The following is a 27,895-nucleotide window of genomic DNA, read 5'->3' as shown; positions in this document are numbered from 1 at the left end:
AAAGGCCTCTACACATCGGATGTGATGCGACAAGCGAATGTGTCGTACTGCACCACGACAAAAAAAAACAACCCAAAAACTTTTCTTTTCTGTGTGCCAAAAGGGGCTTTGCTGCCCTTCCTCTGACATTTATTTTGTTTGCTTTGATTTTTGTGCCCCACAAATCTCACACAGCGCCTACTGCTCTCTGCACTGGCAGGAGTGAAAGTTATATTAGCAAAATGAAAGCGTTTGGTATACTTTTAATAATTGCTAACATAGTTTTTAATTCAATATATTGGTACAAAACCTGATAAGTGACAAAATTAAGTAACTAATTTTTAGTCAATAAATATGAATTAATTTCTTCAACCAACTAATCAATTTTTATGTATTTCTTTATACAACAGTTTTTAGTTGTGTTACAGTAATAACAGATTTATGTTTATGCAGATAAGATTTTTTCTTATTTCATTTTGGTTGTTTCACTAAAAAAATCTCACCTCAATGTCTCAATTTTTTGGAACCCCAATTTGTTTTCTTTATAGAATGACCCACATATATAATCCATGCCTCTTATTAAGGGAAATAGCATTTTAAAGTATTGTGGATTTCTCCCATGCCATGAATATCTGTGCAATCTGACAGTTTTTGAACTGTCCATTTAAACGTGCAAGTCCGACTACATCTTGCACAAATTTGCATGCACCATCTTGGCATTCTGCTGTCATCCTGTGCTTTAGCCTTTGTGGACAGCAACAATGGCTTTAAGGCACAAGAGACCTATTTTCTTCGAGACGAACTTCACAAAGTAGGCATTTATGCTACACTAAATTAGACTTGGAATGTTTTCCTTAATTACTGGATGTTGTGTTATGTTGAGAATGCCAGTATTTTTCCCTTTAATTAAGTCATACGTTACCGTTACAACACTGGAAAATAGTGCTCCCTTGGCACAACTCACCCTCACAGTTAAGTCTCACCAACTGTTTCCAGACAGTATTAAGTATTGCTCCTGCCCCAATACCAAGTTAGCTGCTATAATAACTAGCATACAAGTATTGGGACTGTTAGATACTGTCCAGTAGCTGGGGATTTGGGCACTTGTTGCAAACTCCAGCCACTTTGCTTAATATCTTGGTTTTATTGCACATCAACATGGGCGTGCATGTATTTGAAGATGGTTGTACCAACAGCTCCAGTGGGAACCCAGTCGTTAGACAGCCCATGCAGAACTGGGAGGGACACATTTATTTAATTCCCAATTGAGACTGGTAAAACATTCAATATAATATCAGTCTCCATAGCCGCCATTTAAAAACAAATAGTCTTACTGTGTCGCATATACAATTATATAGTTGGTTGAAGAAATAATTTTGGCCTCTGCTATTCAAACCTACAGAAGGCAGGATAAAGCAAAAAAAAAAAAACACACACACTCTACAACACTTGAGTTATTTGTAAAACTTTATTTTAAAAAAAAAAGGGAATTTGTCCACAGTAGTAATGACTTTGGCACCTACATAAAAAAAAAAAAAAAAAAAAAAAAAAAAAAAAAAAAAATAACCAACACAACATAATTACACCAAATCGTTTTCCATCAGTAATAAACTGTAAACAAAGTTTCATACACAAATGCTTGGATAAAAGGATTAAGAGTTACAAATAAAATAAAAAGGTACAGCTTGAAAATTACAACACAAATTACTATCAGTAAAAAGAGAACTGCATGTCAAGTGTCACAGTAAAAGCAGTGCGTGGATTCTAGACCATACCCTCCGAGTGGAATGGGTGCTGAATTACATTGTTTAATTTGAAGAAAGTGACTCCTAACCAGATGCAGTACTGTTTATTACACCTTTACTGGCGAGAGATGGGATGGTAAAATTGCCACAACCACAAACAGAATTTAGTTTGAATGCCATTACCAAAAGAGGTTGTGACATCAATGCATGTTTCCGTGATAAAAACAGTGCTTGTTTTATTAATACTACATTTAGTTATGTCAAAATCATGTAACTAATACTGGACAGGCAAGCCTAAAAAAAATAAAAACAAGAAAAAATTAGACAATACAGATCAGGGTGTAAAGATATTAACGATTTCAGGTCATCTTTATATATCATGGTCCCAACCACCTCTTGGCTTGTAAATGCATTAAAAACAAAAACACGGCATCAGTAACACTTTGCATGGAATGCTTAAAAGTCTTAAAACATTTTGCTTGCTTTCATTCAATTAAAAAAAAAAAAAAGTGATGCTCTGATTTGGAGAAGCAGCCAAACAGTTTTTATTTTTAAAATTTGGTTTATATTTAAAAAAAAAAAAATAAGCAGTTTTCAGGTGAAGTACTCTGCAGCATCACTGGCTTGGAACGGAGTCTTCGCTAAGGTACCCTTGCATGGTGGCCCTTCACTCTCCTGGTGGGTTATGTGCGTCGGCGAGGAGATCTGGTCTTATGCACTCGATGGGGCATTTCACATGCTGGAAGGGAGATAGATCAGGAGAAGTGAACATTTTGGCAATACTCAAAGAGAAACCCCAGGTTTTGTTTTTTTGGGGTGTCCTGTAGTTAGAGGTGCCAGCATAGTCAACAAAAAAAAACGAAGAGAAAGCAGTACTAAAATAGGAGTAGTAGTAGTCTTAGTCAAGCTACCAAAAGGTTCTTATTGATGCGACAGCAGTTACCACTGGCACCAAACCTCTCAAACACCAACTTGAGACCATCAGTGCTCTGAAATCACAGGACACTCCCCAGCAGTATTGACAAGGTTGACTGCAAAAGGTACCACACAACACGATTGCAACTGACCCACTCCCCAACTGGAACTTTCATGTAAAATACATTTTTATATAATTTATATATATATATTATATACACACACACACACACACACACACACACACACACAAGTAACTTACATATTTCGTGAGGATGTTGTCTCTGTATCGATCCGAGGGGTGCATGGCAGACAGGGTGGCATCCACATCAACATTGGGTCGGCGACAGTTCTCACAACGCCAGCCCTAACACAAGGAGAAGAAATACATTAGCCTGAAAAATCATTCTTAGTTTTAAATAAATCTCTCATGTCTGTCCCAGCACACAATGCAAAAATAGGAGTCTACATGAACTTCACATGACTAGGAGGCAGAAACTTTTGTTGAATACAAAGTGGTTATTCCTGTACCTAATGCTCGCAACTCAAGCCGTAAAGCTAAAATTATGACAATTAAGAAAACTACTGTAGTATGTCTACCATACATCCCCTGCCATGGCTGTTATACCAAAAACAGACTCATCACTTGCGATAAACAAATTTAACAAAGTAAGCTTTTCAATAGATATATGCATCCGCAGTGGCAGAACATGTTGCCATTAAAAAAGGTTAATTCCTATTGGTCTTTACATTTACAAGAGGTGTATTATTCTCAAGATTACTCATATGATTATTTTCTTTGTGTATGAACATTAAATAATACAATAACTAAATAGTCAGATGGAAAAAGCATTTACTGTTAATGTAATTAAAAACTAAGTGCTGGCAGATGTCCACAGCAAGTTGTAAGCTTAGTAAATTGGGACCTAAAAAAAAATATTTACAAGTGACTTCAAAAACAGCTATTTGGCTTTGATCTGATTTAAAAAGCCAAGACTTTATGCCAAGATATTAACTACATTAGCTTACCTGCTGTCCACCAAAGCATGTGCAGGTGCAGATGGCTCCAAGATATTCCTTCTGCCACTGCTGTCCAACTTTGTACATTGCCCCTTCATCGTAGCAAGTAGCCTCATCTGAAAGCATGGACATTATGCATGGGATGAGAAGACTGCAGCAGTAGATTATGCAGAACATTCAGATTGGTTTCCCCCACCCAAACACCATTACATAGTTACTTATCTGGCTACGTATGTATTCGCTATGTGCCAAGCTAAAATCCCCAGCAAACACTGCACTTAACAGTTTGCACCAACTAAAAAAATCCAATTAGTGAAAAAACATTTTGCATAACATCTTAACAGTATACGATCGATTCAGCCCCCTAGATCTACAGCACTTACGAGGTTCACACTTGAACTCTCCCTTTCCATTGCCCAAGCAGGTGCAGCTCATCATGTGGCCATTCTCAGCCTGCCGGTCCCATTTCTCACCGATTCTGTAGTTGTTTCCGTTATCATGGCACCATTCTGCATTAGAGGAAATAAGACTCCCACATCACATTCCATTCTAAAACATGGCTACTTCAATAAAAATGCATTTTGGGTAAAAAAAAAGTTTTTTTTTTTTTTTTGTTACAGACTATGCAGTTTCTAAAGTTTTGGCATAACTAAAACTAGTCAAAAAATAAAAATAAAAAAAAGTAGTAGTGTGTTGGCTAAAACATTTTCCATTGTTTTGCATTTTATTTTAAAATCCTGCTGTTACTGTGCCAGTATTTTTGCAATACCCTTTATATTCCCAGCATTAAAATTGCAAGCCATTAATATATTTTAGGCATAAAAGACATTCCTTGGCCATTTTTCTGAAGCTAACATCTGGCATTCAGTTGTTTGTCAAAAGCAAGTACAACATTTTCCAAAACAGAAACTCACTCCCATCTTTCCATGCAATTCATGATACATTTGCAAAATTGCTTGTAAATGCTTTTGCACTGCCTTAGTCAGTGGTCTGCGTGAAAAGGTTTCACTGTAAATGTCTTTTCTAGCTCAGAAAGTGCCCAACACACAGCTAGACCATTAGCTTGAAAAAAAAGTATTGCCCCAGTGTAAACTAATGGAGTTTTATTTTATTTTCACTTCCTATTCTCCCTGTGTAGGACCCAGTTTGCAGACATTAAGTTAAAGCGCATGTCTGTGACATTACGTACAAAAACACATTATTACACATGTTCCATAATGGATATACAACCAAAACCGGAGGCTAGGACACATTAAAATGTATAGCAATATTTCACTGTGGTATATGCGAATGAAAGCCATTTAGAAATTGAGAATAACTAGGCACTCAAAGAGCTTGCATTCTGTAACTCCGAAATGTATAGCAGTCTAACCCATGTGATTAGAAGCATCACAAACAAAGATTATGTATGTCTAAGTCACATGATGATTGATGTGGATGGTGTCAAGTTGTAAAAGGTTTGCATCATTTTGTTAAATGGCACGAAAGATGCAAACCTTAACTTTGCATTGTGCCGTATATGGAGGTTGAAGAGGGAGCTACTCACTAGATGAATCGCATCTGAAATGACCGCTGCCAAAGCCTAAGCATTTACACCACAGCTTAAAGCCACTTTCTGACATGCGTTCCCATTCGGCTCCTACTTCATGGTTAGATCCAGTGAACGTGTCATAACACGTGTCTTTAGAAGATGGGTGTACTCCTTCTGAAACTGGGAGAAGCCAAAACACAGGCATTGTTAAAACATTGCATTGGTTACACATTAAATGCACTCATTTTGTCAAAACAATGGAGGTGTCCCTGTATACATGAAGCCAAACAAAACAGTGTGCAGCTTTCTCAGCATAAAAAAGCTTTAGGGTCATTCCTATTTCATGTAATTTATTAATTAACAGCATAATGCTATACCATTTGAAATAAAATGTGTATGCAACTTCCTATAAGGGGAATTTGAGAGCTTTTATACTTTTTTCTAAACAAAAAAATACTGCTGGTTCATGCAAACCAGACTATGGGGCTCTAAGCTTCTCAAGTTTCACTGCCTTTGTGTTGGAGTGTCGGTAGACATCCAAGAGAGGAAGGGTTGAGTGAATACATTTGGCAGTTCAGCATTGTGCTTGTGTAGCCTGTTCTTACCGGAGTTTCCCACTGTAATAAGCTCTTCAAACACTTTTTGCTTAAGGGCTCCCTTGAGTGCCTCCACAATGACGTTATAGGACGCCCCTGCTGTCAGACCCGTTAGCGTGGCGCTGGTCGAGGTCCCTGGCACGCGTAGCTGTAAAAATAATTGAAAGCAAAATAATTTGGAGGGTTATTTCAATAGTCAGTAGAGTTATGAACACTGATATTGCTGAACTATTTGAAAAGGGTGTTCATAGTGCTAAATATCTGTTGGGTCAGCAACAAATCTGACAACGCCAGCCCAAACACAAGGTGTAGACAAACGTTAGCCTGAAGAGCATTAGATAGAAAAAAAAAAAAAAAGCAGCAGAACTAAAAACAAGTACCTTGGGCTTAGAGGGAGGCCAGGGCACAAAAAACTGTCAAAAAGCACTTCTTGCAGCACTATCCCTCACAAATATATATAAAAAAAATAAATAAAACACCCACAGACCACAAATATAGTTACCTGGTACATGTCTTCATTAGGACTCAGAGGGTTGCAGGAAATGAGGTATTCAGAAGCCTGCAGCAACGGCCTCCAGGAGATGGTGGTTTGGGACTGTGCTTCCTGTATGCCGTCGGTGCCATTGCCTGGAATACCAAATGGAGAACCCCCAATAGCTTGATTGACCTGTACTGCAGTGTGGACTGGGTGCTGGCCACCAATCCTAACCCCACTGTCACCTTCAGGAATATGCAAGCGATGGTCTGGACGGTGTGGCACTCCTGGTGTAAGCTGCCCGTTGTTGCCAAGATTCTGGTACTCTGTGTAAATGTGTTGGCCTTGCTGTCCCAACCTTTCCTGCCCATTGGTGCCCGTGAGTTGGACACCGTTATCATCCTCATCGAAGCGGGGGTGTGTGGAGAATGGGGGGTGCTCTATCGTCTCAGGGACGTCTAGGATATCGGGCACAGGGCGCTGTGGGTTTGGTAGGATTTCCAGCGTTGGCAGCTGAACTTCTAGCCGAGAAATGGGGGTTAGAAGCAACAGAGCAAGCAAATTAGAAACCAGCAGTGAGCTGCATCAGCAAGCATGTTGGATATAAACTCAGCAGTACCGCTCCATATAAAAACATGGATCCAAGCAAAAAAAAATAAAAAAATGCAAGCTTGGACATCAACTGTATATATATTTAAGCTTACACATTTTAAAAAGTGGACTAAAGCATTCTGTAAGCTTTCCAAATAAATCTTTTGATACAGGTTAATGGCTTGGAAAGGCTTTTATCAGCTTCCAAAGTAAAGCATTTTATATATTTAAAAAGAAGCCGTGTGCATTTCAGTGCATGAAAACACATATGGTCTATATAGCTGTAAATTCAAACTTCGCTTGGCTGGCACTATGAGCATTCAGTTGTGTTTTAGATGCTTGCAAATCAAGAGAATAAAGCTTTGAACATTTAGTACCATATCTGGACAGTGCCAACTTGTTTAGTATAAACAGGTTTTCCTGTACAGTATGTAGGAAATTCCTTACCAGTCCCATTACAGAACATACACCAAGGCATTCATATGATTCAACCATTGTGAACGCAAGTATTGACTAATTAGTCTGGCTAAAAACAACCAACACTATTTCTACTGTTGTACTGAAAGTCTGTTTCCATCTCTAAAATTCTCACTTACGTGTTCTGGCTTTTCCCACCAGCGGCTGGCTTCTCAAAGCATTCTGTAAAGCTATGATCCTGATGATGTATTCTGTTCCTGGTCGCAGGTCTAGTGAGGGAAGATAAAACAAATCAGTTTTGCTTCTAATATTGCAAATTTACTTCTGGTCTAGGGATGGGAAACATTTTTGTTGACAACTGATATTTCAATCTTTTGCCTGAATAAAACACAAAAAAGGTTTTTTTTTCAACATGCTATAGAAGAATCACAGCTGTGATTAAATACCATTAATTGTAGCCCGACTGATTCCTGCATGTGGCCGTGGAGTCAGTTCCCTGGGCGGGCCACCAGCCTCCTCGTAAGTGATGAAGTAGCCAGTGATCCTGGTGCGCGGAGGCTCCCATGTGAATGAAACAGAGCTTGGGGTTGTGGAGGTAAATCGCAGGTTTGTTGGAGACTCAACTAATGGGTTAGCTGGAATAGAAACATACCGCATTCTTGTTTAAATAGAAGGAAGTAGTTATGCTGAACGTGTCGTTCCAATTTGAAACAATTAGATTTGCAATCAAGAGCCATCAACAATTTCATTTGAAATCTAATCATGTATTGTTTACATTGCATATATAATCCGTTTTAATAAAACTATCAATTTGGTTGTTTTAGAAATATCTAGCTTTAGAGTTATATCTTCGTTGAAGTAATGCACTTTTTTTTCTAGATTTCAAATCCCAAAAAGCTCATTTGAGATGATCAATGTAAATGGGCCTACAAAAAAAGTCTAACAAAGCATTTTACTAATGCAGTAAATAGAACATGCTAAAAGTAATGTGAAAAAAAGTTGCAAGATCATAAACTGGATTTACATGACCAGTATGCACAAACACACATTCAAATGAAAGAGCGTTGAAGAGATACATACTGGTAGTGGCAGTAAGGGTGAACGGAGCACTGCGAGCATCCCCATTCAGGGTGAAGATATGGATGGTATATTGAGTGCCTGGATTTAGACCTGCAACAGAAAAAAAAAGTTATATATATATATATATATATATATATATATATATATATATATATATATATATATATATATATATATATATATATAAAATTAAGGTCTGGACAAAATTACAGAATTAAAACAAAGTGTTGTTAGCCCTGGTCTGTACCTGCGATGGTGAACATTCTAGCGTCGGGGCTGACCCTCTTCTGGATGGGGGACTGTCCGCCAGTGGGAATAGCATCGATATGGAAGCCAGTGATGGTTTCAGTTTTGGAGCGCCATGTGAGTGTGATGCTAGCATCTGTGACATCAGAGATACGAACTCTGCGTGGGGGGCTAATGTCTGCAGAAGAGGGAGAAACATTTATAAAACTTTTTTAAAAAGCCTACATTCAAATGTCATTCGAATGCAGTTTTTGACCCAAGGTCTTCTCACCAAGTGACTAACCAGAGTGACTGTACCAGATTCTCTCCCCCCCCCCTTTCAATGAAATCATTACAAAAAACACTTACTGTCAAGTGTAGTGACATCACCACGCACAGGTCGGCTGGTCATAGAATTCTTCAGAGCATAAACGTACACTTCATACCTGGTTGCAACCTATATAATAAAGCACAATCCTGAGTGGTCTTTCAGGGTACAATTTATAAAACCAATCCCCAATGCATCAGTTAAAACGTATAAATGGGCAAAATACACACGTTGTTAAATCAAAGCCAGGCATACAGTGAAGATTTTTATTTTAATGCTCAGACTAAACACAAATAGACACCATGTTCTTAAATAACAAAACTACAATTCAGGTGTCGACAATGAAGCATATTTAATTCTAATTTTAGGCTGAAAGAGGAGCAGCAGTTACCATTAATCCAGTCACAACGGCAGTGGTGGTGTCAGGTGAAAGGTTGATCTCTTTGGTTGGTCCGCTCTTATCCTTTGGATTGACCACTACGCGATAGCCGGTGAGCTGGACATTAGGGGCCCGCCATGTGATAGCCACACTGGATGGGGCAACCTGACTGAATGTCAGGTCAGTTGGAGAAGGGATTGCTGGGAAAAAAAATTAAGTAAATCATTTCTGAAATGTACTTTAAAAATCAAGCAAGTTGGTCCCTAGATCATACTTTTAAAAACACAGTTACCAAATGCTATGGTTTAGTTTACATTAGTTATATTAAATTTAATTACATCTACAAGAACCTTTACCTGTAGACTGGGTTCCAGTGAGAGGCTGGCTTTCCAGGTCCTCATGCAGAGCGACAACATTGATGGTGTAGTCAGTGCCAGGCCTCAAGCCGTGCAGCTCGGCTGTGTCCTCCTCGCCATCGGGGGCAGGGATGAGCTCTCTTACTCCATCTTCCGGGCTGGAGTAAGTCACTCTGTACCGAGTCACTTGTCCCTCGGGGCTTTCCCAGGAGATTTTGATGGAAGACATATCAACATCTGTGAAAGCAAGTCCTTTAGGACGGTCAAGGCCTGTTAAAGAGAAGAAAAAAAAAAAGTTTAAAAATATAATCAAATTCTGTTTATATGCAGAGAGTGCTACAAGGTAACCTGGACACCAACACTGGTGGTCCTTTATTGTAGAAGAAACCCGGAATTGTAAAAAACACTTACTGGTGACTGCAGTCTCAACTAGGGGAGCGCTCTCTCCATTCTGACCTTGGGCGTACACACTGAGCACATACTCTACTGCTGGCATCAGTCCTGTAATGGTCATTTCAGTTTGGTCTGAAACAAAAGGATGCACAGCTTATTGTTTGTTACACAAATGCTTGGACGGTTAAAATCTAGGCACATGGTACAAAACTTTGCAAATTGAAAAAGATCCCCCCCCCACCACAACATGTCAGGTTACAGTTGTCTAGCAACGTCTGCATACAGCTTGGTTAATGCATGGAATTGATTAAATAGGAGCTCTGTAAATGCCATTTCTTACCAGGGGGTGCAATTTGTGAAACTGTTTGTCCGCGACCATTCTTGGGCACGCCAGTTACTCTGTAACCCGTAACAGATCCGGACGATGGCGTCCACCTCACAGAAATGGTGTTGTCCTTCACATCAGTCACCTCCATGCCAGAGGGAGAGCCCATGTCTGCAAAACATTCAAACAGCTACCACCGTTAGCATGCAAGTCACGCATGTGACACTTTAGAACCAATAAACCCTATTGCTAGTAGCCAGCAGTAACTTTCCAGAAAGACACAATGGGTGTGCACTTCTATTGTGTTAGAAGTTTCTAAAAAAAAAATAATAATAATAATATCACAGAACCAACCCCTGTACCGAATTGGTTTGGTCCAGAGTCAGCCTTATTGAAATACCTGTTTTGTGAGTGACAGTGATGGGCGTGCTGGAAGCTGGGCTGTCTCCTCGTCCAGTAACAGCGAACACGGTCACGGTGTACTCTGTACCAGGATTCAGGTTTTCAATAGTGGCTGTGGACTGGGAGCCAGGCACAGTGAACTCTTTGACAGGACCGTGACCACCTTTGGGCATGAGTTGGGGGAGGAGGGAGAGAAAGGTATAATAACAAATTTCAATTAGTTTTCCCAGTAGAGTTGTTTGGCAATTCAAGCAATTGGTAGCGATCAGTGCAGACAATTACACTATACAATTTGCTTTCCCAATAACAGTAAGGAAGTCACTTTTTGGAGGTCTCTCTGGGCAGGACTAAATGAGAGCAATGGGACGAGGGCACACGCACACAGGAAGTCAGAGTAAGGGTCACCAACCTGTCTCTCCATGAGTGATTCTGTAGTATCTCACAGAGACAGAGGGAGCATCCCAGCTGACTGTTAAGCTTGTCGGGGTGGAAGAAACAATTTCCAGATCAGTGGGAGCATCAGAAGCTAAAGGGAAAAGCAGGGATCAGTTACTGAATGTATTATCACACAGCTAAAAAAATTATACTTGAGTATTAGTAAAAGCATGGACAAGTAAGAGAAAGACAATAGAAGGAACCCCTTACTGGTAGCTTGGCGGCCAGTGAGAGGCAGGCTCTCGTCGCCCCCGCTCACAGCAAAGATGTGGATGATGTACTCTGTTCCTGGGTTGAGGCCGGTCAGAGTAAAGTAGTTACGGCTAGGAGGCAGACGCTCATCCTTTGTCCTCCCACCGCTTGCCACCTGATACCTGATTCTGTACCCGGTGATGATGGCTCGGGGAGCAAGCCAATGGACAGTGAGGGAGTTGGGGGACACCTCAGAGAAGTCAATGCCAGTTGGGGAATCCAAAGCTGGAAGGTGTGAAAACAGAATGAATACTTGTGCCAGCTAGGGGTTTGAAAAAAAAAAGTTAGCCTCTGCAGTTATCCAATTCCATCCAACTGAAGCTCTTGGTAAAAATCTTTAAAATTGACATTGATGTTGCACAAACTTATTATAAAATAAGACCGGATGCAAAATTCATCCAAGGAATCAATCTAAAACAGCCAGTTTAAAAGGTAAATAATCTTCCCTGTTTATTCAGAACCACCTACCAGTTTTCTGAGTTCCAGTGAGCGGTGTGCTTTGCCGTTCCTCATACACACAGAAGACACTCACACGGTATTCAGTGTGAGGCAGAAGATCTGAAAAACAGTGGTGAAGCCAGATTGAGCACAAAGTATACATGCAAAGCTTACACCAAATCACCTTTCATATACATACTAGGAAAAAGGGGACCAGAGTTAGAGCTAAACATTAGGCCATTAGCAGTTTTGATAAACAGATTATTAAAATAAGTGAAACCAGCATGCACTTGCTTATGATTTTAATCATATCGCTTAGTTTGAAGTATATAGCTTAGTTTGAAGGTCTTACTTCTCAGTATGATGTTGTTGCTCGTTCCAGGTACACTCTGCTCAACAGTGTCATCCTCATTCCTCACAGGAGAGTAGCGCACAATGAATCTGGAGAGAGCTATCAATTCAGGGGCGGACCACATGACTTGCATGGACTCTGGACCCACAGCATTAAATTGCAAGTTGGTTGCAGGAGGAACAGCTGTGTTTTAAAATAAAGTAATCCAGTATGTTAACACATGTTATGTATGCTCTACCACGGAACAAGCTGAAATTAGCCCCAGCCATCAGAGGTCCAAAACAGACATTCGACGTACTGTAGTAGATTAAGAATATAAATATGTTTATCAGAGGCTCTAAAAAGCTCACTTTCCAGTCAACTTCCCAAGGCGAAGAAATGCACCCCCTCCCCCCTTCTAGAAAATCAATACATTTTGCAAGGCGTGCTAAAAGCATGCTAGATTTCCAGCAAATGATGCTTCCACAAAACAGATCGCATGGATTTCAAAATAAGAAAAATCACTTAAAAGGCAATTGCAGCAAAGCAGGTGAACTCCACAAAAGAAAGCTGGTGAAACATTTAATATAAACACTTGCATAAGACTGGGGGAAAAAAAAAAGTATTCAATTCACCAGTTTGCTGTGTCAGTGTAGTGGGCACACTCTCACCACCCTCAGTGAGAGTGATTACACTGATGTCATAATCAATCCCGGGCTCCAGTCCATACACTGTGTAGTATCCTGTAGTGGGCTCCACAAAATCTTCAAAAATGGGGACGCTTTCTCCTGCAGCAACTACCGTAATGCGGTAGCCAGTAATGGCGGTATAGTTAAGCGGGCTCCACCTCAGGCCGATGGTTGTGTCAGTAACATCGACAAAGCCGAGGTCAGTAAGCTGGGGGACTTCTAGCGGGTTTAAATAGCAGAGGCGAAAATCAGCAATGATTGTATTACAAGAACTATGGGATGTTAAGCATTTAATTAAAAGGTGATATGATGTATTCTAAATGTTACCATACCAATTTATTATTATTTTTTTTTTAATAGCTAGCTGCTACACAGACTAACTGGTTGCCTAAAATTTGACAGAATAAAATGTCCCTTTGTTCAAGATACCAATATTTAAGTTGCTGTACTTTCAACTGGTTTCATCTAACCCAATTAGCACCGATTTTAAATGACCAAATAAGGTAATCCAAAATGTGTCAATTAGGGTTCTAAAACTTCATAATAAAATTACTACTTAATTTAAAATGCACGGATTCACATACATTTAAAAAACTTGCATGGTAATTCTCATATCACCTTTACAATAGCATGACAATTAAAACCACCATTAAATGTAGCACATTGAGTTAGTAAAATGGTATGGAATAACTGTTGCAGGCAGCACAGCATGAATTACATTGCTTTCAATTATTGGGACAAGTAACTGAAAGCCACTTTCCCTTTCAATGGAAGCCATCTGCAGAGTGATCAGCTTTCCAAGCAGATGTCAAAAAGGCAAGACAGTAAAAGATTGATTTGTGGAAAAGTTCCAGAGAACGAACCATGACTTCCATAAGTTTTTTTTTTTTTTTTCTTAATGTTCCATTGGTTTAAGATTTAAGCCACATGCACCAGTAAAGCTTAGTCCTAGGTTTCTGATATTGTATAGCGATATACCACAAAAAAAAATAGGACGTTTCTTTAGTAGCCATCCTCCCCCCTACCTTGTGTTACTGTAGTAGAGACCGGCATGCTCTCCATGTCATTTTTGACAGTGTAGACGCTCACGTTGTATTCAATGCCAGGGCTCAGATTGTCCAGTGTGCAGGAGTTCTGTCCGATCTTGACAAATTCTTCCAAGGAGTTGCCGTGCTGTCCACCAGTTGGGGTGCAGGTCACTCGGTAGCCAGTGGCATCTGATGGGAAGAAAAAAAAGGGGAGGGGAGGAATTGAGCTCACAATTCAATGTTTAAAATAAATAAATCCATGAGAATGGATGCTTTTCAATCGGACACTGCATGGCATTGGATCATATATCAGCATTCAGTGAACTAAACTTTTCAGTTAAGTAGGGAGTCGGAAGTTCTGCATTTTATATCTCAAATCGGACTCCCTACTGAACTGAAAAGTTTAATTCACTGAATGCTGGTATATGACCCAAAAGCCATCTACTGTAAAACTAATTTATTTCCTCGTCACCAGTTAACAGCAGATGAGATTTCTCTACAGCGTGTAAAAGTGAAAATATTTACCAGGAGTTTTGGCGTCTGTCCAGGAGACGGTCAGCTCTCCAGTGTTTGGATTAGACTGTAGGTTCAGGTCGGTAGGAGGAGTCAGAGCTAAGGAAAGAGCAGAAGCAGTGCAGCGAGATCAAGGTTTTGTCATTTCAGCACACGTCTACCACTACTGCAACAAATGGGAAATAGACAAACAGAACAGAGGAAGCGGGGTGAGAAATCCCCTAGGTGCTTTACTGTACTGGGATCTCATTGTTACAAGGCTGAGGGTGAACTTACGTGTTACGACAGTCTTAATGACTGGAGTTCCACGTGCCTGTCCATTCACAAGTGGCTGGATGCTGTAGGTGTACTCCACGCCAGGAGTCAGGCCAGAGATGAAGATGCTGCCAGAGTCTGAGATCACTTCTCTGGGAGCCTCGCCTCCTTGGCTTGGTCTGACTTCCAGCTGAAAAAAATAGGTACAGTCCAAGGTCAGACAACAAATTGAATACAGTAAGCCCTGAATGCTAAACTTGATTTCCTCCCATTTGTGTTGGAATGCAACAACAAAAATATTAAAATTATATATTTTGTATGTTTAAGTTTTAGATGCATTTAACACGTTATTGCACCCAGTGGTCCAAGTTTCCTACAATTGAAATACCTAGGTCACTGGGTGTTCCATGCAAGGCAACAAATTGTCCCGTACAGCTAAAATAGGTTTAGCATATAACTGACGAATACAAGTACATTATTCTTAACAGAAAATACCTTGAATCCTATTCTTGGCACAGGTGTCCAAGTAATGACAATGGCTGTGTCGGTCACTTCAGTACTGTAACGTGGGGCACTACCCGTACGTTCCACTGCAAAAATTAGAACGTGGGTTACTAAATGAAGTTGCAATTACCATTTAAAAAACTAACACACCTGTTAACGTTCAAAACGCACGCTTTTGCTCAGATGCCCTTAAGAGAAAGGGCATAAAGCCCTTAAGAAAGCCAACAAAATGTACATTTTGAAGATCAATAGTTTTGGGCAACTTCTGTTTCTTGTGGCCATTAGCTGATCCAATATTAATCTTAACCCTGCTTTTTTTTTTTTTTTTTTACATATTGTGGAGGGGAACTTGGCACTTCCTTGAAACATTATTTTACAGTAGCCAACATTCTTCCTTTACACTTTATGAATGAGGTTGCAATTGGACAGTTTAGTTAACATTTCCAATAATAGTTGTGGGAACTACTGCATCTATAAGCAGATTGCAGCAACAAGCGTTTAACTGAATACGTACATGTACTGAAGCGTCCTGTGACTTCTGGACTTTGTTGGTTGCCCTTCACTGCGACGACTGCGACAGTGTACTGTGTATCAGGGTGCAGGTTTCTCAGATGATAACGATTCACCTTTGGAGCCACATTGAATGGTCTGGGGTGCTCCCCAGAAATACTCAGCAGCAGTCGGTATCCGGCGATTTTAGCCCGTGGAGCACCCCAAACCACAATGGCACTGTCCTCCGTCACATTGACAAACTGCAGATTGGTTGGGGCATCAATTTCTGTAAGGAAGAAAATTATAAAATACATTTCTATAAACTAGATGCAAGCATTCACAACCCATCATTATGTGGCTAACTACCCCACAGGGAGGCACTGAAATCTGCAAAAAAATGTAGCAAGTTCAATTATTTAAGTCACTGTGTGTGTGGTCTGTACACAATTTTTCCTCAGTGATACTCTACCACTATTCTGCAGGAATACATGCCAAAAACCAATGTGTTAGATGTTGAAGGTACTGTACAAAAGCTTCATAAATAATCAGCCATATCACAAGAAGTGGATATTAAAATGTGGTCAGCCTGTACAGGAAGCTCTACTTACTGGTGGTGTGATCCCCCTCCAATGGCTCGCTCGCTTTGCCCCTGTGAACAGCATAGATCTGGAAGCGGTAGGTGGTGCCAGGCTGGAGCCCAGTGACCTCTGCGAAGGAGTTCCTGCCGACGGGGAGCTCCAGTTTTTCTCCGCTAGCACCAGGGAGGTTGACTGGAAGAACAGTCACACGGTAACCAGAGACCTCACCCTGGGGAGGGGACCACATAATGGTGATCTTCACATCCGTCACATCCACAAACTGCAGGTCAGTGGGGCGTGGAACCGTCTCTGAAAACAATACAAAACTGACTGTTAAGGTGACTGCAGTAAAGCAGCAGGTTTTTCTACCAACAAATAAGTGGTCCAGGCCCTAGAGGACAGCACAAGTATTAGCCACGGCTTTGAGCCACTAGTTTGGACAGGCATCTTAAACCTTTTCAATGTGTGCACATTGGGGAGCATGTTAATTATTCTTGCACAGACAAGAACAAACCTGCATTCAAAAATGAGGGAGGGACAATCAGTTTAACAGCATACAGACCAAGAAAGATTTGCAGAAAACAGTTAAATTGGAAGAACCAAAATGGCCTTCGGTCTCATAACTCCTGCTGAATTGAAAACAGGTCCAGTCAGATACACAAGCCCATTGAAAATGCAGCACAGTCACGCAGATGATGATTCTTCGCTCAAGTTAGGATACTGTTACAGCCAACAGCCCTTCACCCCCTCTACAGACACACATTGTTGATTTATTAACAACACAAATCACAAGGGGCCAGCTGGTATATTTCCAAAATGTCCCAATCTGGAGTCAATTAACATAAATAAAATGTACCAGACACAATTTTGTCCCTATATGGATATACAGGCTCCCTGGAAACCCCGAACCTTAATTCTTCAGAGCATTCCAGTCTAGGAAAGCTACTGTGGTCAAGACTCCCTCATTTCCAGTGACACACTTTTCCACCTGGTGTTATTTAATTTATTATTATTTTATTTTATTTAAAAAAGTCCTAATTACAACCACCTTTGTTACAACCTGCTTTTAGTGATTTATTCCTCAATAAAAGCCTGCACTAGCGATTAAGATGGCAAAAGGGCTGCCACAAAAGCACAAATATTTTTTATAATGCAACACAGCTTTTAAGTGTTACCACATTTGGTGGGTCTGGCTTTGCCATTCTATTGTTCAGATTTGTTTACATCAGCAAGTTCTGTGGTTGAACAAAGAATCCACTTTTTAAAATGCCCCAAATCCTGGTCACTACTGTAACTTGATTCAACAGGAGCTGGGTATAATGCGAGTCTAAATTAATGTAAGTTTTAAAATAACACACTTTACACTTTCAATAAAATAAAAGGAAAGACCCAAGTCACTAGCAGTACTAGACAGTATTGCCATTTTGTTTTCTTATTATTTCACCACAATTAATTGGTTGTAAGTTATTCATTTTAACCATGTACATTCAATACTGCAGTAGACTCCTGCTGAACACAGTCTCCTGCAGACCATTACCTGGCCGTGGATCGCCAGCAGTGGTCTGCTGAATGACGAGCGGAACACTCTCCTGGTTCTCTTCCACTGCGTAGATGCTGATGTTGTATTCAATGCCAGGTAGGAGGTCGCTCAGGGTGACAGAGGTGGCTGTATCAGGAAGGGTAAGTTCAGTGCTTTCTCCTTCCAAAGAGGGGGTGTAGACCACACGGTAACCTTAGGGATTCAAGATGACATGTTTAGCATGATCAGTTCAGAAGTATGAAAAAAAATAAATAAAAGGTTCACCTCTCACTTCCCCTCTGTACAGTTAACAGATCTAAAGCACAGATTACCTGTAATAGGAGCTGCAGGTCTGGACCACTTGATGACAATAGAGGTTTCTCCTACTTCACCCACATTATAGTTAGTTGGCGCATCAGGAGCTGAAGAAATATGTATATTTTAGGTCAGTCAACGTTGATATTCTGTAAAGCATTGAAGAACCCTCAAGAAGTGCGATAGACTTACCAGTTGTCTGGGACGTGGTAAGAATAAGGTTCTGCTCTCCTTCCTCCGAGACTTCGTAGACACTGACGGTGTACTTGCGACCGGGGAGCAGGTCAGGGATGCTGACAGATGTTGCACTATTTGGAAGGTCTGAAAACGCAAGCAGTACTTTTAGTACGGGGCAATGTTTAAAAAAAAATACCACACACACATAAAAAATGTACAGAGCATTTACAATATTTGGCCACTAGATGACACTGTCAAGGAAACTCCAATAGAAGCAATATAAAATGCAAAGTTCAGCTAGGATATGCAAACTTCTCTACTTCCCCACCTGTCTTAATTGTTTTTGCAAATACTAAAATGTGTCTCACCAAGGACCTGCCGCTTGGATCCTTCTTCACTGAGCTCATACTCAACCCTGAAACCAGACACCGTGTCCGAAGCAGAAACCCAGGAGACCACAAAGCTATTGCAGGTAATCTCCGTCACAGATTCAGAAGTGTCCACCACTGGAGGGGGCTGGGTGGTCTCTCCTTCAGACGTGGGCACTGCATGGGATTTAAAAATACCTTTAATACGTAGCCCTATCTCAAATAGCAGGATTATGCACTAAACATTCATCAAACCAGTAAATTGCTTTATTTTCCTTGTAGGAACTATTGAAAAAAAAACCCAACACACATTGAGATAAAACCAGAAATAGAAGTCAATTAAGCAAATGTTTCAGCTAATGCCTTCAAATCAGTAAATGTACGACAGACAAATAAGGTCTGCTTGACTTAGTTTTATGGTTTTACCTCAATTTAGAATTCTGTGTCTGAAGTTATAGATGAATGGGTTTTAATGCTTACAGATAAAAAGCCTGAGGATATTCCAGCTTCCGTCTAGACAGGAATCAAGACTGACAAAGACTGTACAGTACTTACAAAATCCATTTGTTGTTGTGAAGTCAAAGCGGGTGACCTCTCTCTGTCCATAACGCAGGATGCTAATCAGCTGCCCCTCATAGGTGATGTCTGGCTGGAGGCCTGCGATAGTGTAGGAATTCAGGTGGCCAGGAACAGTGACTTCCATCCACTGAATATGGGTATTTTTCTAAGAGAAAAAAAAAGCTTTTATTTAGAAGAATCCAATCTCAAAAATGCGTAACCATTAAGAAATCAGGCAAGACTGAAAAGCCTCCTATTTAACATATATAATTAGTTTTATACTCGCATTTTATTTACACTTTTATATGTATAGTGTGAGCAAATATTTTCATATTCAGTTTAGTGGAGTAAAAAAAGCCTCCACCCTACTCCATATGTTTTACAGCCACCTCAGTTTCCTGAAACTATTCATTCATATGTTTTTGCATTATATCTATATAAATAAATGAAGATGCTTCTACAGTGCAAGAGGGATGATTATTTATTTATTTATTTATTTATTTACATTGATGGTGACCAATGCTGTTCTTGGTATTAACCTTTCTGGCTTTCTGTTCTGGAAGCCATGGTTAATATTGAAGAACATGAAATACAAATGTTTGCTTTAAGTCAAACCAACGTTTTCCAACGCAGCAAAAAATAAAATAAGGTTATTTTAGAAACATTTGGTTGTTTGACTAAAGGCCTTCCATTTAAAAAACACCACAACAAGTCAATAAATGTACTCAATGGATTCTCCAAGTTTTGCATTCATGCTATAGTAAAAGGGCAGAAGGGATTTGCGGTAATCTAGGTGGACAAAGTTCAAAAGATTAAAAGCAGTTTGCAAGAACAAAAAGACATCAAAACGAAGGACTGGAACAAGGCTTGTTTGTTTAGTTAATGTTCCAGTAAATGTTTAAAATGTCCCTGGCGGGTGGTGGGCAGCGGGCACAGGCTTCAAAACATTTTAGTTTAATCCGTAATTCACCATCAGTTCACAAAATATTCAAAAAAGTCAAGTCACTGTAACCTGCTGGCTTACTTACCGGCCTCCACTTCAGGATGTACTTGGCAATATGAGCGGACTGGGGTGCGTTCCATTGGATGGGATGAGAGTCGGGTTGGTTTCCAGACTCGGCAATAATAATCTGAACTGGTCGACGTCCTCCTGAAAGAGAAGTTACTTGCTTTATAAAAAAAAAATAAAAAAAAACACACAACACCCACCATCACAAATTTTACACACACACACTCTATTCTTTACCTACATGGACCAATTAACAATTTGAGAATGTATATTTTTTCAGTGAAGCAGCACTAAACAGACTTCAAACAGCCATGCCAGATTTTTCTGTTTGGTTTTCTGCACCAAGGAGCAGCAGCTGGGCAGGTTTAGGTACAGGCTTATGATGAATTGTGCAGCACAAGTAAAGATGCAAAAGAGTTTAAGACAAACATCAAGTCAGCATTAGCCACTTAAGAGGAGTGTTCAAATTGTTGCTTATCAGCGAGTATCTCCCCTCTAACCCAGTTGGCAATGTTGCATAAAAATGACAACACAAGCCGCAAAGGGAGGAAAAAGTCTTCTAGACAATAGATAAAATAAAAAGTACAGCCAAAAATGCACAGCTTAAAAGAAATTGAGAATCCCCATTACTCACAACAGCTGGTTACAGTCAATTGAAAATAAAACAATACTCTATTTGCCTAAACATTGGCCCACTGTATAGTAGACAGGCCTTACCACATACCAGTATATAACATTCTGTTCCCTCTTCCTTATTTGTTCCAAATTGTTACTTAGACTTAATGGGATAATTGACAGGGTAGTTGCCCTTTCCTCGGCACATTGGGAGTTTGACACAGCATTGGGAAATGCTTCTAATCTGATTAAAACAAAGCATTTAACTGTTTTATAGCTGAATTAAAAGTACAGTTAAAAAAACACAGGTTTCAATATTTATTATACAACAATTGGAATAGAAAAATGTATAGCCCCCCCCCATGATAAGAGCTTCAATTCCATGGCACTATTCTGTTTAATTACATGTTATCACATGAATGTGTGAGGAGATAAATGGTGACAACACCCGAATGTGAATTCAGGAAGAACACTGCAGCCAGGAAGCAAAGTCTCCTGCTGCAATTAATGAAAACAGAGCGTTTCAGGGGGACACCCCACCGCCCTGTCTGGTACACAGCACTTTGACCCCTGCCTTGACAGAGGCACACTTCAAAGCACACAGCTGCACTCCGTGACAGGCCTACCTGGCTGTGTCTGTGTCGGCTCACAGCTCAGCTCTCCAATTCCATTTCCATAGCAGTAACAATGGTACCGGATACCGTGGATCACCTTGTCCCAAGACTCGCCAATCTGGTAAAATGCACGAGTCTCAGGTTCTTGGCATTGGTCTAAAACGATTGAAAGGAGAAAAAAAAAAAAATGCACAAGCTTTTAACACACATGTAAATCATTTAAAATTCCACATTGTCCTATGTAGGTCTGCAGATTGCTTCCAGCTCAGCTCATTTATGCAAATGACAACATTAGCATCACTTTTTAAACTGCACAAGCTGAAAATGATTTGGGGCGATTGGTTGTGAACCGTAAACAAGCCCTTGCTTAAATCACTGTTGAGACTATTAAATAAAAAAAAGGAAAAAAAAAGTGCAACCCACGCACATACAAGATTAGCATATTAGAATAATTTACTGGTCAGTCAGTTGTACATTTATACAGAACTGTTGGATAGGTTACATTTCATATTTGCAACAGTAGGTTTGCCTTTTTCAATACTCCACCTTAAAATCCATATACAAAGATTTGCAAACTCACTATTTGTTTCCCCAAGCCTTCGTTAGGCAACTGCAAATCAGAAAAGTATTCCTTTCAATTTTGCCTAAACTTAAAAACCAGGTCTGGCCTTAAGTTGTGATGCACACAGTCTGGCAGCACTGTGCTTTCACGTGGCACAGAGAGACTAGTCAGATCACAGATAAGCATTTATTGTGTTTGGACACAGGCAAGAGATCACTTTGTTCTGGCTAATTTAACAGACACCCACATACAGAGAATGAGTCTTAATAAATTAAAATGGCAAAGTCATAATACAGGCTATGCCTCTCTAAATTATGGTAAAAAGCTTACAACATACCAATAGCATCACACTTCCATCTGCCACGGCCCTGCCCATAACAAGTGCAGTTCATCATGTATCCTTCATCATGGCGCTTGGTGAAAGTCTGGTTAACTTCGTAAGTCAAGCCATCAACAATGCACTGATCTGTATCAAGAAAGAAGATAAAATGATCTATACCGAATCCTGGAAATCATTTTTTGCCTTTGTAAATGCATGTCAAAACTTCACACAAAATAAATCAAAAACAAATTAGCGTGAACATTAGTTTCTTAAAGGCCAATATTTAAATTCAGTGAAATGCATGTAGACCTTTCAGCTGTGAGTATGCCAAGCAGCTCCACTCTCCACGACCGTTTCCAACGCACGTGCACCTCATCATGTGACCTAGTACATCATGGCGCTTGTCCCACTGATCACCAACACGGTACATCACACTGTCACTGGTAGTACAGACTTCTTCGTGAGCTAGGAAGAAGAGAGAGTCAATTACTCCAGGACTGTAACAATTTCATCTTTTCCAGAGGCCCCAATGGTTAACCCCAGTATTAAAAAGAGAGTTGAAGTGCGAAACTTTGATACATATGGACAAAAGCCAAAACACTGACAGTGCCAACCAGACTTCCAATGTTTTAGAGAGCTTTGTGCGTGTGTACATTGGCCTCAAGCTAGACTCTCACGAGCCCCTTTGGTGATGGATTTACAATTCATTATAAAAATCACCAGGTACCACCAATAAATAATTACTTGCGCCTTTGTTTACTACAAGGAACCACCATTTCAAACTTGTTTTAAAAGGGATAGATAATATAAAAATGTGCAATGTTAAACATTTAAGGCTGCCTTTTACCATTACTCTATTAATATATCTTTTGGGGAGAAAAAAAAAAAAAAAAGTGTGAATGTTGCCCAGTTGTAAATGAAGAGAACATGTATTGATGATCCAACATGCAACATATCCCCCCCCCCACCTGAATCGACCCCCAGCAGCTTCCTAACCAATCCAATTTGCATCACAGTAAATATACAACCCTCTGCTTTCATGAACTGAATGCAGGGTTTCTTAGTAGTAGGAAGTATCTAGCATGTAGATACTAGAATTCCTGGAAGTCATCTTACCGGCCATTGGGCAGAATCCAAATTTCTGTTCGCCATCATAGTTAGCAGTGGTCCCGCACCATTTCATCCCATCCCGCCTGCCGTCCGAAGTGCAGTCAGTGTAATTTCGCCCGTTGTACAAATAAGGCAAGTGGCACAATGCGCCGTTTGAGTTGCCACCTCGGGTGGTAACCATCACTGTCATTAAACAGCACAAAAAGGATGGGAAAGGGTTATGGTCTATTAAACAGCAGGAAGTCAGGTCAGGAAGCAAGGACAAAGCCATTTGAAAATGCTTCCAAAAACAACTTTACGAAAAGGCAAAAGCAGCACAACTTCAAGTTAAATGGCAGCTTACTTTGTTAGGATTATTTATAAGATTTAACCCTTAAAACCTTTAAGATACAATTTGATTATCTTAATTGATAAGAGGTAGATATGTTTTTCAATGAAAATTGCAATTGGAAGGGAATATGGAATACAATAAGTATACCATAAGTTTAATAGTGTTGACTTTCAATGAGCAGAATAATTGTGTTATTTCCTCTGCACATTAACCTTTATGACTCAAATGAAATGGAACAGACAACTCACCGTTCTTTTCTGTGCAGTAGGAGTATTTATGGTCCTGTTCAAAGTCAGAGGAAGTGCTACACCACAGCTGTCCATCGTTTCGCCCTTCCGAAGTGCAGGAGTAGTAGGTCTTCCCCATAAAGACAAATGGGAAGACACAGGGCTGGCCATCAGAATTGCCACCATACACCTGGGATGTAGCTTTATGAAGAAAAATAAAATTTGAAGAACACATGAGTCATTAGTGACACATAAAATCAATTTATACACATTAGGGGTACTTTTCAGTCAATATACAGTTACACTTTCAGCTTGTTTCATAGAGCCAAGTTAGCCTTACTTAAATTAAAGTTAGATTACCAATGATCAGGGTCTGTGAAACCAGCAGTGCAAGATCAGATGCAGGTATCATTTACACATTGTTTGTCAGTCTGTCTACATGGAGGATTCCACATGTTATTTTAGGAAAATACTCACTCATCTCTTCACAGCTGATGCCATTGCCTAGACAAGTGCACAACATCTGTTTGCTGCCTTGGGTCTTTATCCACTGCATGCCCTCAAAGTACGAAACTCCAGAGTCCGTTATGCAGCTCCCCTCTGTTGGGGGCTGAGGCTGGGGTTGGGGCTGGTAGATGGCAGTCTGAACATTGGTAACCACACGGGAGCCAGTACCTTTAAAAACACACACGAAAAAAAATAAAAAGAATACCACATTTTATAAAAGTTAGTACTACTCAACAGCAACAGTATAAAAGAATTCAAACTGCAACAGGTTTAGTTACCAAGTCCTGTAGTATGTAGAGATGCATGTCTTTCACATTTCCATTCTCCTCGCCCATTGCCAGTACAGATACATTGCAGTAGATTGCCCCTAGCATCAGGCTTGGTCCAGGTATCTCCAATTCTGTATGAGGTCTTAGTATCTTGGTCATTGCACCGGTCTACAGAAACAGAATGGAAGTTAGCAACACACCAGATGAATGAATCTGCATATGCAACATAACTACTGTATGCCCTAAAATACTGAAGAACCACAAGTATTATGGCAAGCCTCTCCTATTGCCAGTTGCAAAGGTCCAACCCCCTCAAATGCCCATTTACAGGTGGACTCATTAAACCATTAAATGTAGCACTACATTTTCAGCTAAAATAAAATAATCCACTGCAAAAGTATTTAAACTAAGAGGATATTTAAATGCATTATTTAAAAACAACCATGTAATAATTTTCCAGTAACTCTGCAGACACAGTTTAATAAGAGACAGACAAGTCAGTATCAGGACAATGAAGTCATAAGGCGTAACAAATATTTGGTGGATAATGCAATCATTTTGGCATAAGAAAGCAAACACAAGAACCTGTTCAAGGATTACATCAGAAATTTCCATTATTCAAGAAGCCTTTTTAACACGCCATTGTGTGTGTGTGTGGGGGGGGGGGGGGGGGGGGGGGGTAGAGTGGGGGCATTTTCTGCCAATTAGCAACAAACCATTCATTTCAAGCACTTACTTCTGGACGTGCATGTAATGCGTCCATTGCCTTCGCCCAAACAGGTACAATCTACCATCATCCAGCCCTGGTAGGGTTTCTCCCAGGTCTCTCCAACAACATAGGAGGTGCCAGCAGTATTATCATAACATCTTTCAGCTGGGAGAAAATAGACAGCATTTCATTGCAGCGATTAGTTCTCAGGTACCCTAAATGCAGCTTTGATTGGTTCATGATTTGCGGAGATATGCACTGTCCATAGTACTTCAGACAATAATATCTTCAGTTACTTACCTACTGGTTTGCAGGTCCATTCACCTTTCCCATTACCAAGGCACACACATTCAAGCATGTAGCTGCTGGTATCATGGGGCCTGCGCCAGGTATCTCCGATCTTATAGGACTGCCCACCTTCATGACAGCGGTCTATTAAAAAAAAAAAAGGAGCGAATAGATTTTCTTCATCTGCAAAGCCATTGTTAAAAAACAATGAAATTAGTACAAATAAAACACAGCACAATAAGCATCACTTATTTATTTTAAAACTTACTTGCAATGGTACAGCTAATTTTCCCTTTGTTAGCCCCAATACAGGTACAATCCCAGATCATCCCATCCTTAGGTCGCTCGTACGTTTGCCCAACCCGATATGACTGTCCATTGTGTTTGTCATAGCAAGTCTCTTCAGCTGCAGAAGAGAACAGTATATTGGAGAATGAATATTAAATGTAGTAGTTGCGTAAAAAGGAGTTATTTATTGTGGCGCTTTAGACAATCATCCTTCAAAGAGCAGTCCCTTGTACTCTGCGAGCAATTTATTTCTACAAAGTTATGCTGTATTTGGTAGGACGACATTCTGAGTTAGTCATGTACATGATGCAGTTTTGCTACACAAGTCACAAATTAGTAATATTATGCTGTTCACCTTCATGCTTGCTTTCACAGTTAATTCCTCGAGCACCTAGACAGGTACAGACCAAAGTAGTTCCTCGGTACGCGCGTTCCCATTGCTGGCCAATTTCGTAAGATCTGCCATTTTCATGGCAGCCATCTACGAGTGAAGAGAAGTTTTGATTATGCTTCACTTAAACTTTTGATAAAAGTAATTATAACAATACACTTTAATACTGTACTTTAACCCTTACATGCATGAAATATTGAAAATTGCTGGGGAAAAACAAAAAAACCAAAACACATTTGTAGTAGTTTTGGACACGTTTTTTCTCCCCACATCACATCAGTTCCTAGCCTCATATGACGCTATGGTGCATTAAAGGATTCATCTACATTACAATAATAATAACAATAATAATAAAAATAATAATAAACAAAAGATTTACAGCACCTGGCGACTATACTTTCAACAATTGTCTGCCAACACCGTTGCAAAAGTATTAAAAAATATGCACCCCACAATGTGATACTATGGAGTTTTGTATTTATAAAAGTTAACAGTATAGACACAGTTTAATATAAAATACTCGCAACATTGATAACGTAGGTCAACTTCATATAAAGCGATAGTTACACACTACGCTTAATCTAAAACAACAGCAGCATTTACATTGAAAGAATATGCCTCTATGTTGATTGGCTACATTTTTCATGGAACATACTTATTTTCTTTTAAATGCACTTAATTTTATGATTTTTCAAAATTCCATTAATAATGAAGTCAAACAAACTGTAATCTATATTTTAAAGCTGGACAGAGCGAGAGAAAAAAAACACAAAACAAAACCCACCAGAAAGCGGGTACAGTACTTACTCTGGTTATAAATCGCTCCATCGACCGGGTTTACTTGATGCTGCGCCTGTCTTCTGCTTTTGCCAGCATGTTTTGGCATACAGTGCACGGCGCTGCCTAGGCAAAGCGCAACCAGCAACCCCGTCAAAGGGCTACTGGTCATGTTTATGTTTCAAGGGGGTCAACAAATATTATATTTTAAAAATAAAATGTGTACGGCTCCTTTCTGCAAATGTACTTTCAAAGGAGAAGAAAAGTGCGCCGTGTTTAATCCTGGAGGCAGCTAACTTTCCAGACCTTCTCAAAGCAAGTTGTTACCTTGGCTTTCTTCCGTCTTGACTTTACTTGAGCCTCCAGCCCCTTCCAATGGCAAATATATTTTCCTGGCGAGGTTTATATGCACGGAGACACAACAAAGAGGAGGAGGGTTTACCTGCCCCTAACTGGAAACAGACGGACGTCATTGTGGTGGGTTATTCATTATTTTGCAAACAAAGTTTTGTGACAGTACACCTTTATTAAAAAAAATAGTTTCTCTACAGCTAAAAAAAAGCGATGTTTCTTGAATTTGGTTGCATTTGGGAATTTGTTCAAAGACTAATTACCTACATCTCTTTATCTTAGCGTTGATGTGTGTGTATGTTTTTTGTCATTACAA

General features: G+C 39.9%; 1 protein-coding gene across 5 annotated transcripts; it reads right to left on the bottom strand.

Moving 5' to 3' along the window:
- Positions 1-1,428: 1,428 nt before the first annotated feature.
- Positions 1,429-27,895, bottom strand: LOC117426324 (fibronectin-like). Of its 5 annotated transcripts, XM_034043788.3 has the most exons (47): positions 27,259-27,895; positions 26,416-26,541; positions 26,041-26,178; positions 25,785-25,916; positions 25,512-25,649; positions 24,785-24,943; positions 24,477-24,674; positions 24,021-24,200; positions 23,448-23,624; positions 22,641-22,796; positions 22,347-22,475; positions 21,460-21,603; positions 20,238-20,359; positions 19,207-19,375; positions 18,652-18,828; positions 18,299-18,427; positions 18,124-18,213; positions 17,810-18,004; positions 16,303-16,581; positions 15,717-15,980; positions 15,194-15,288; positions 14,720-14,888; positions 14,456-14,542; positions 13,928-14,119; positions 12,849-13,121; positions 12,235-12,417; positions 11,913-12,002; positions 11,403-11,669; positions 11,167-11,283; positions 10,756-10,920; positions 10,371-10,526; positions 10,049-10,162; positions 9,638-9,907; positions 9,294-9,481; positions 8,944-9,031; positions 8,597-8,773; positions 8,350-8,439; positions 7,716-7,904; positions 7,449-7,538; positions 6,507-6,782; positions 6,289-6,413; positions 5,796-5,934; positions 5,206-5,370; positions 4,043-4,168; positions 3,669-3,775; positions 2,902-3,006; positions 1,429-2,463 (listed from the first exon to the last, which is right to left on the bottom strand). In XM_034043788.3, the coding sequence occupies exons 1-47, from the start codon at positions 27,398-27,400 to the stop codon at positions 2,392-2,394; spliced, it is 7,359 nt and encodes a 2,452-aa protein (XP_033899679.3). In that variant the 5' UTR covers positions 27,401-27,895; the 3' UTR covers positions 1,429-2,391. The 5 variants fall into 5 exon arrangements, with proteins under 5 accessions (XP_033899679.3, XP_033899677.3, XP_033899678.3 ...); XM_034043786.3 differs by having other exon boundaries at positions 6,289-6,782; XM_034043787.3 differs by having other exon boundaries at positions 6,289-6,779.

Source organism: Acipenser ruthenus, chromosome 11, assembly GCF_902713425.1.
Source record: "Acipenser ruthenus chromosome 11, fAciRut3.2 maternal haplotype, whole genome shotgun sequence".
Classification (NCBI taxonomy): Eukaryota; Metazoa; Chordata; class Actinopteri; order Acipenseriformes; family Acipenseridae; genus Acipenser; species Acipenser ruthenus.
Note: the sequence above shows the minus strand (reverse complement) of the source record. Positions and strands in the feature narration are given on the sequence as shown.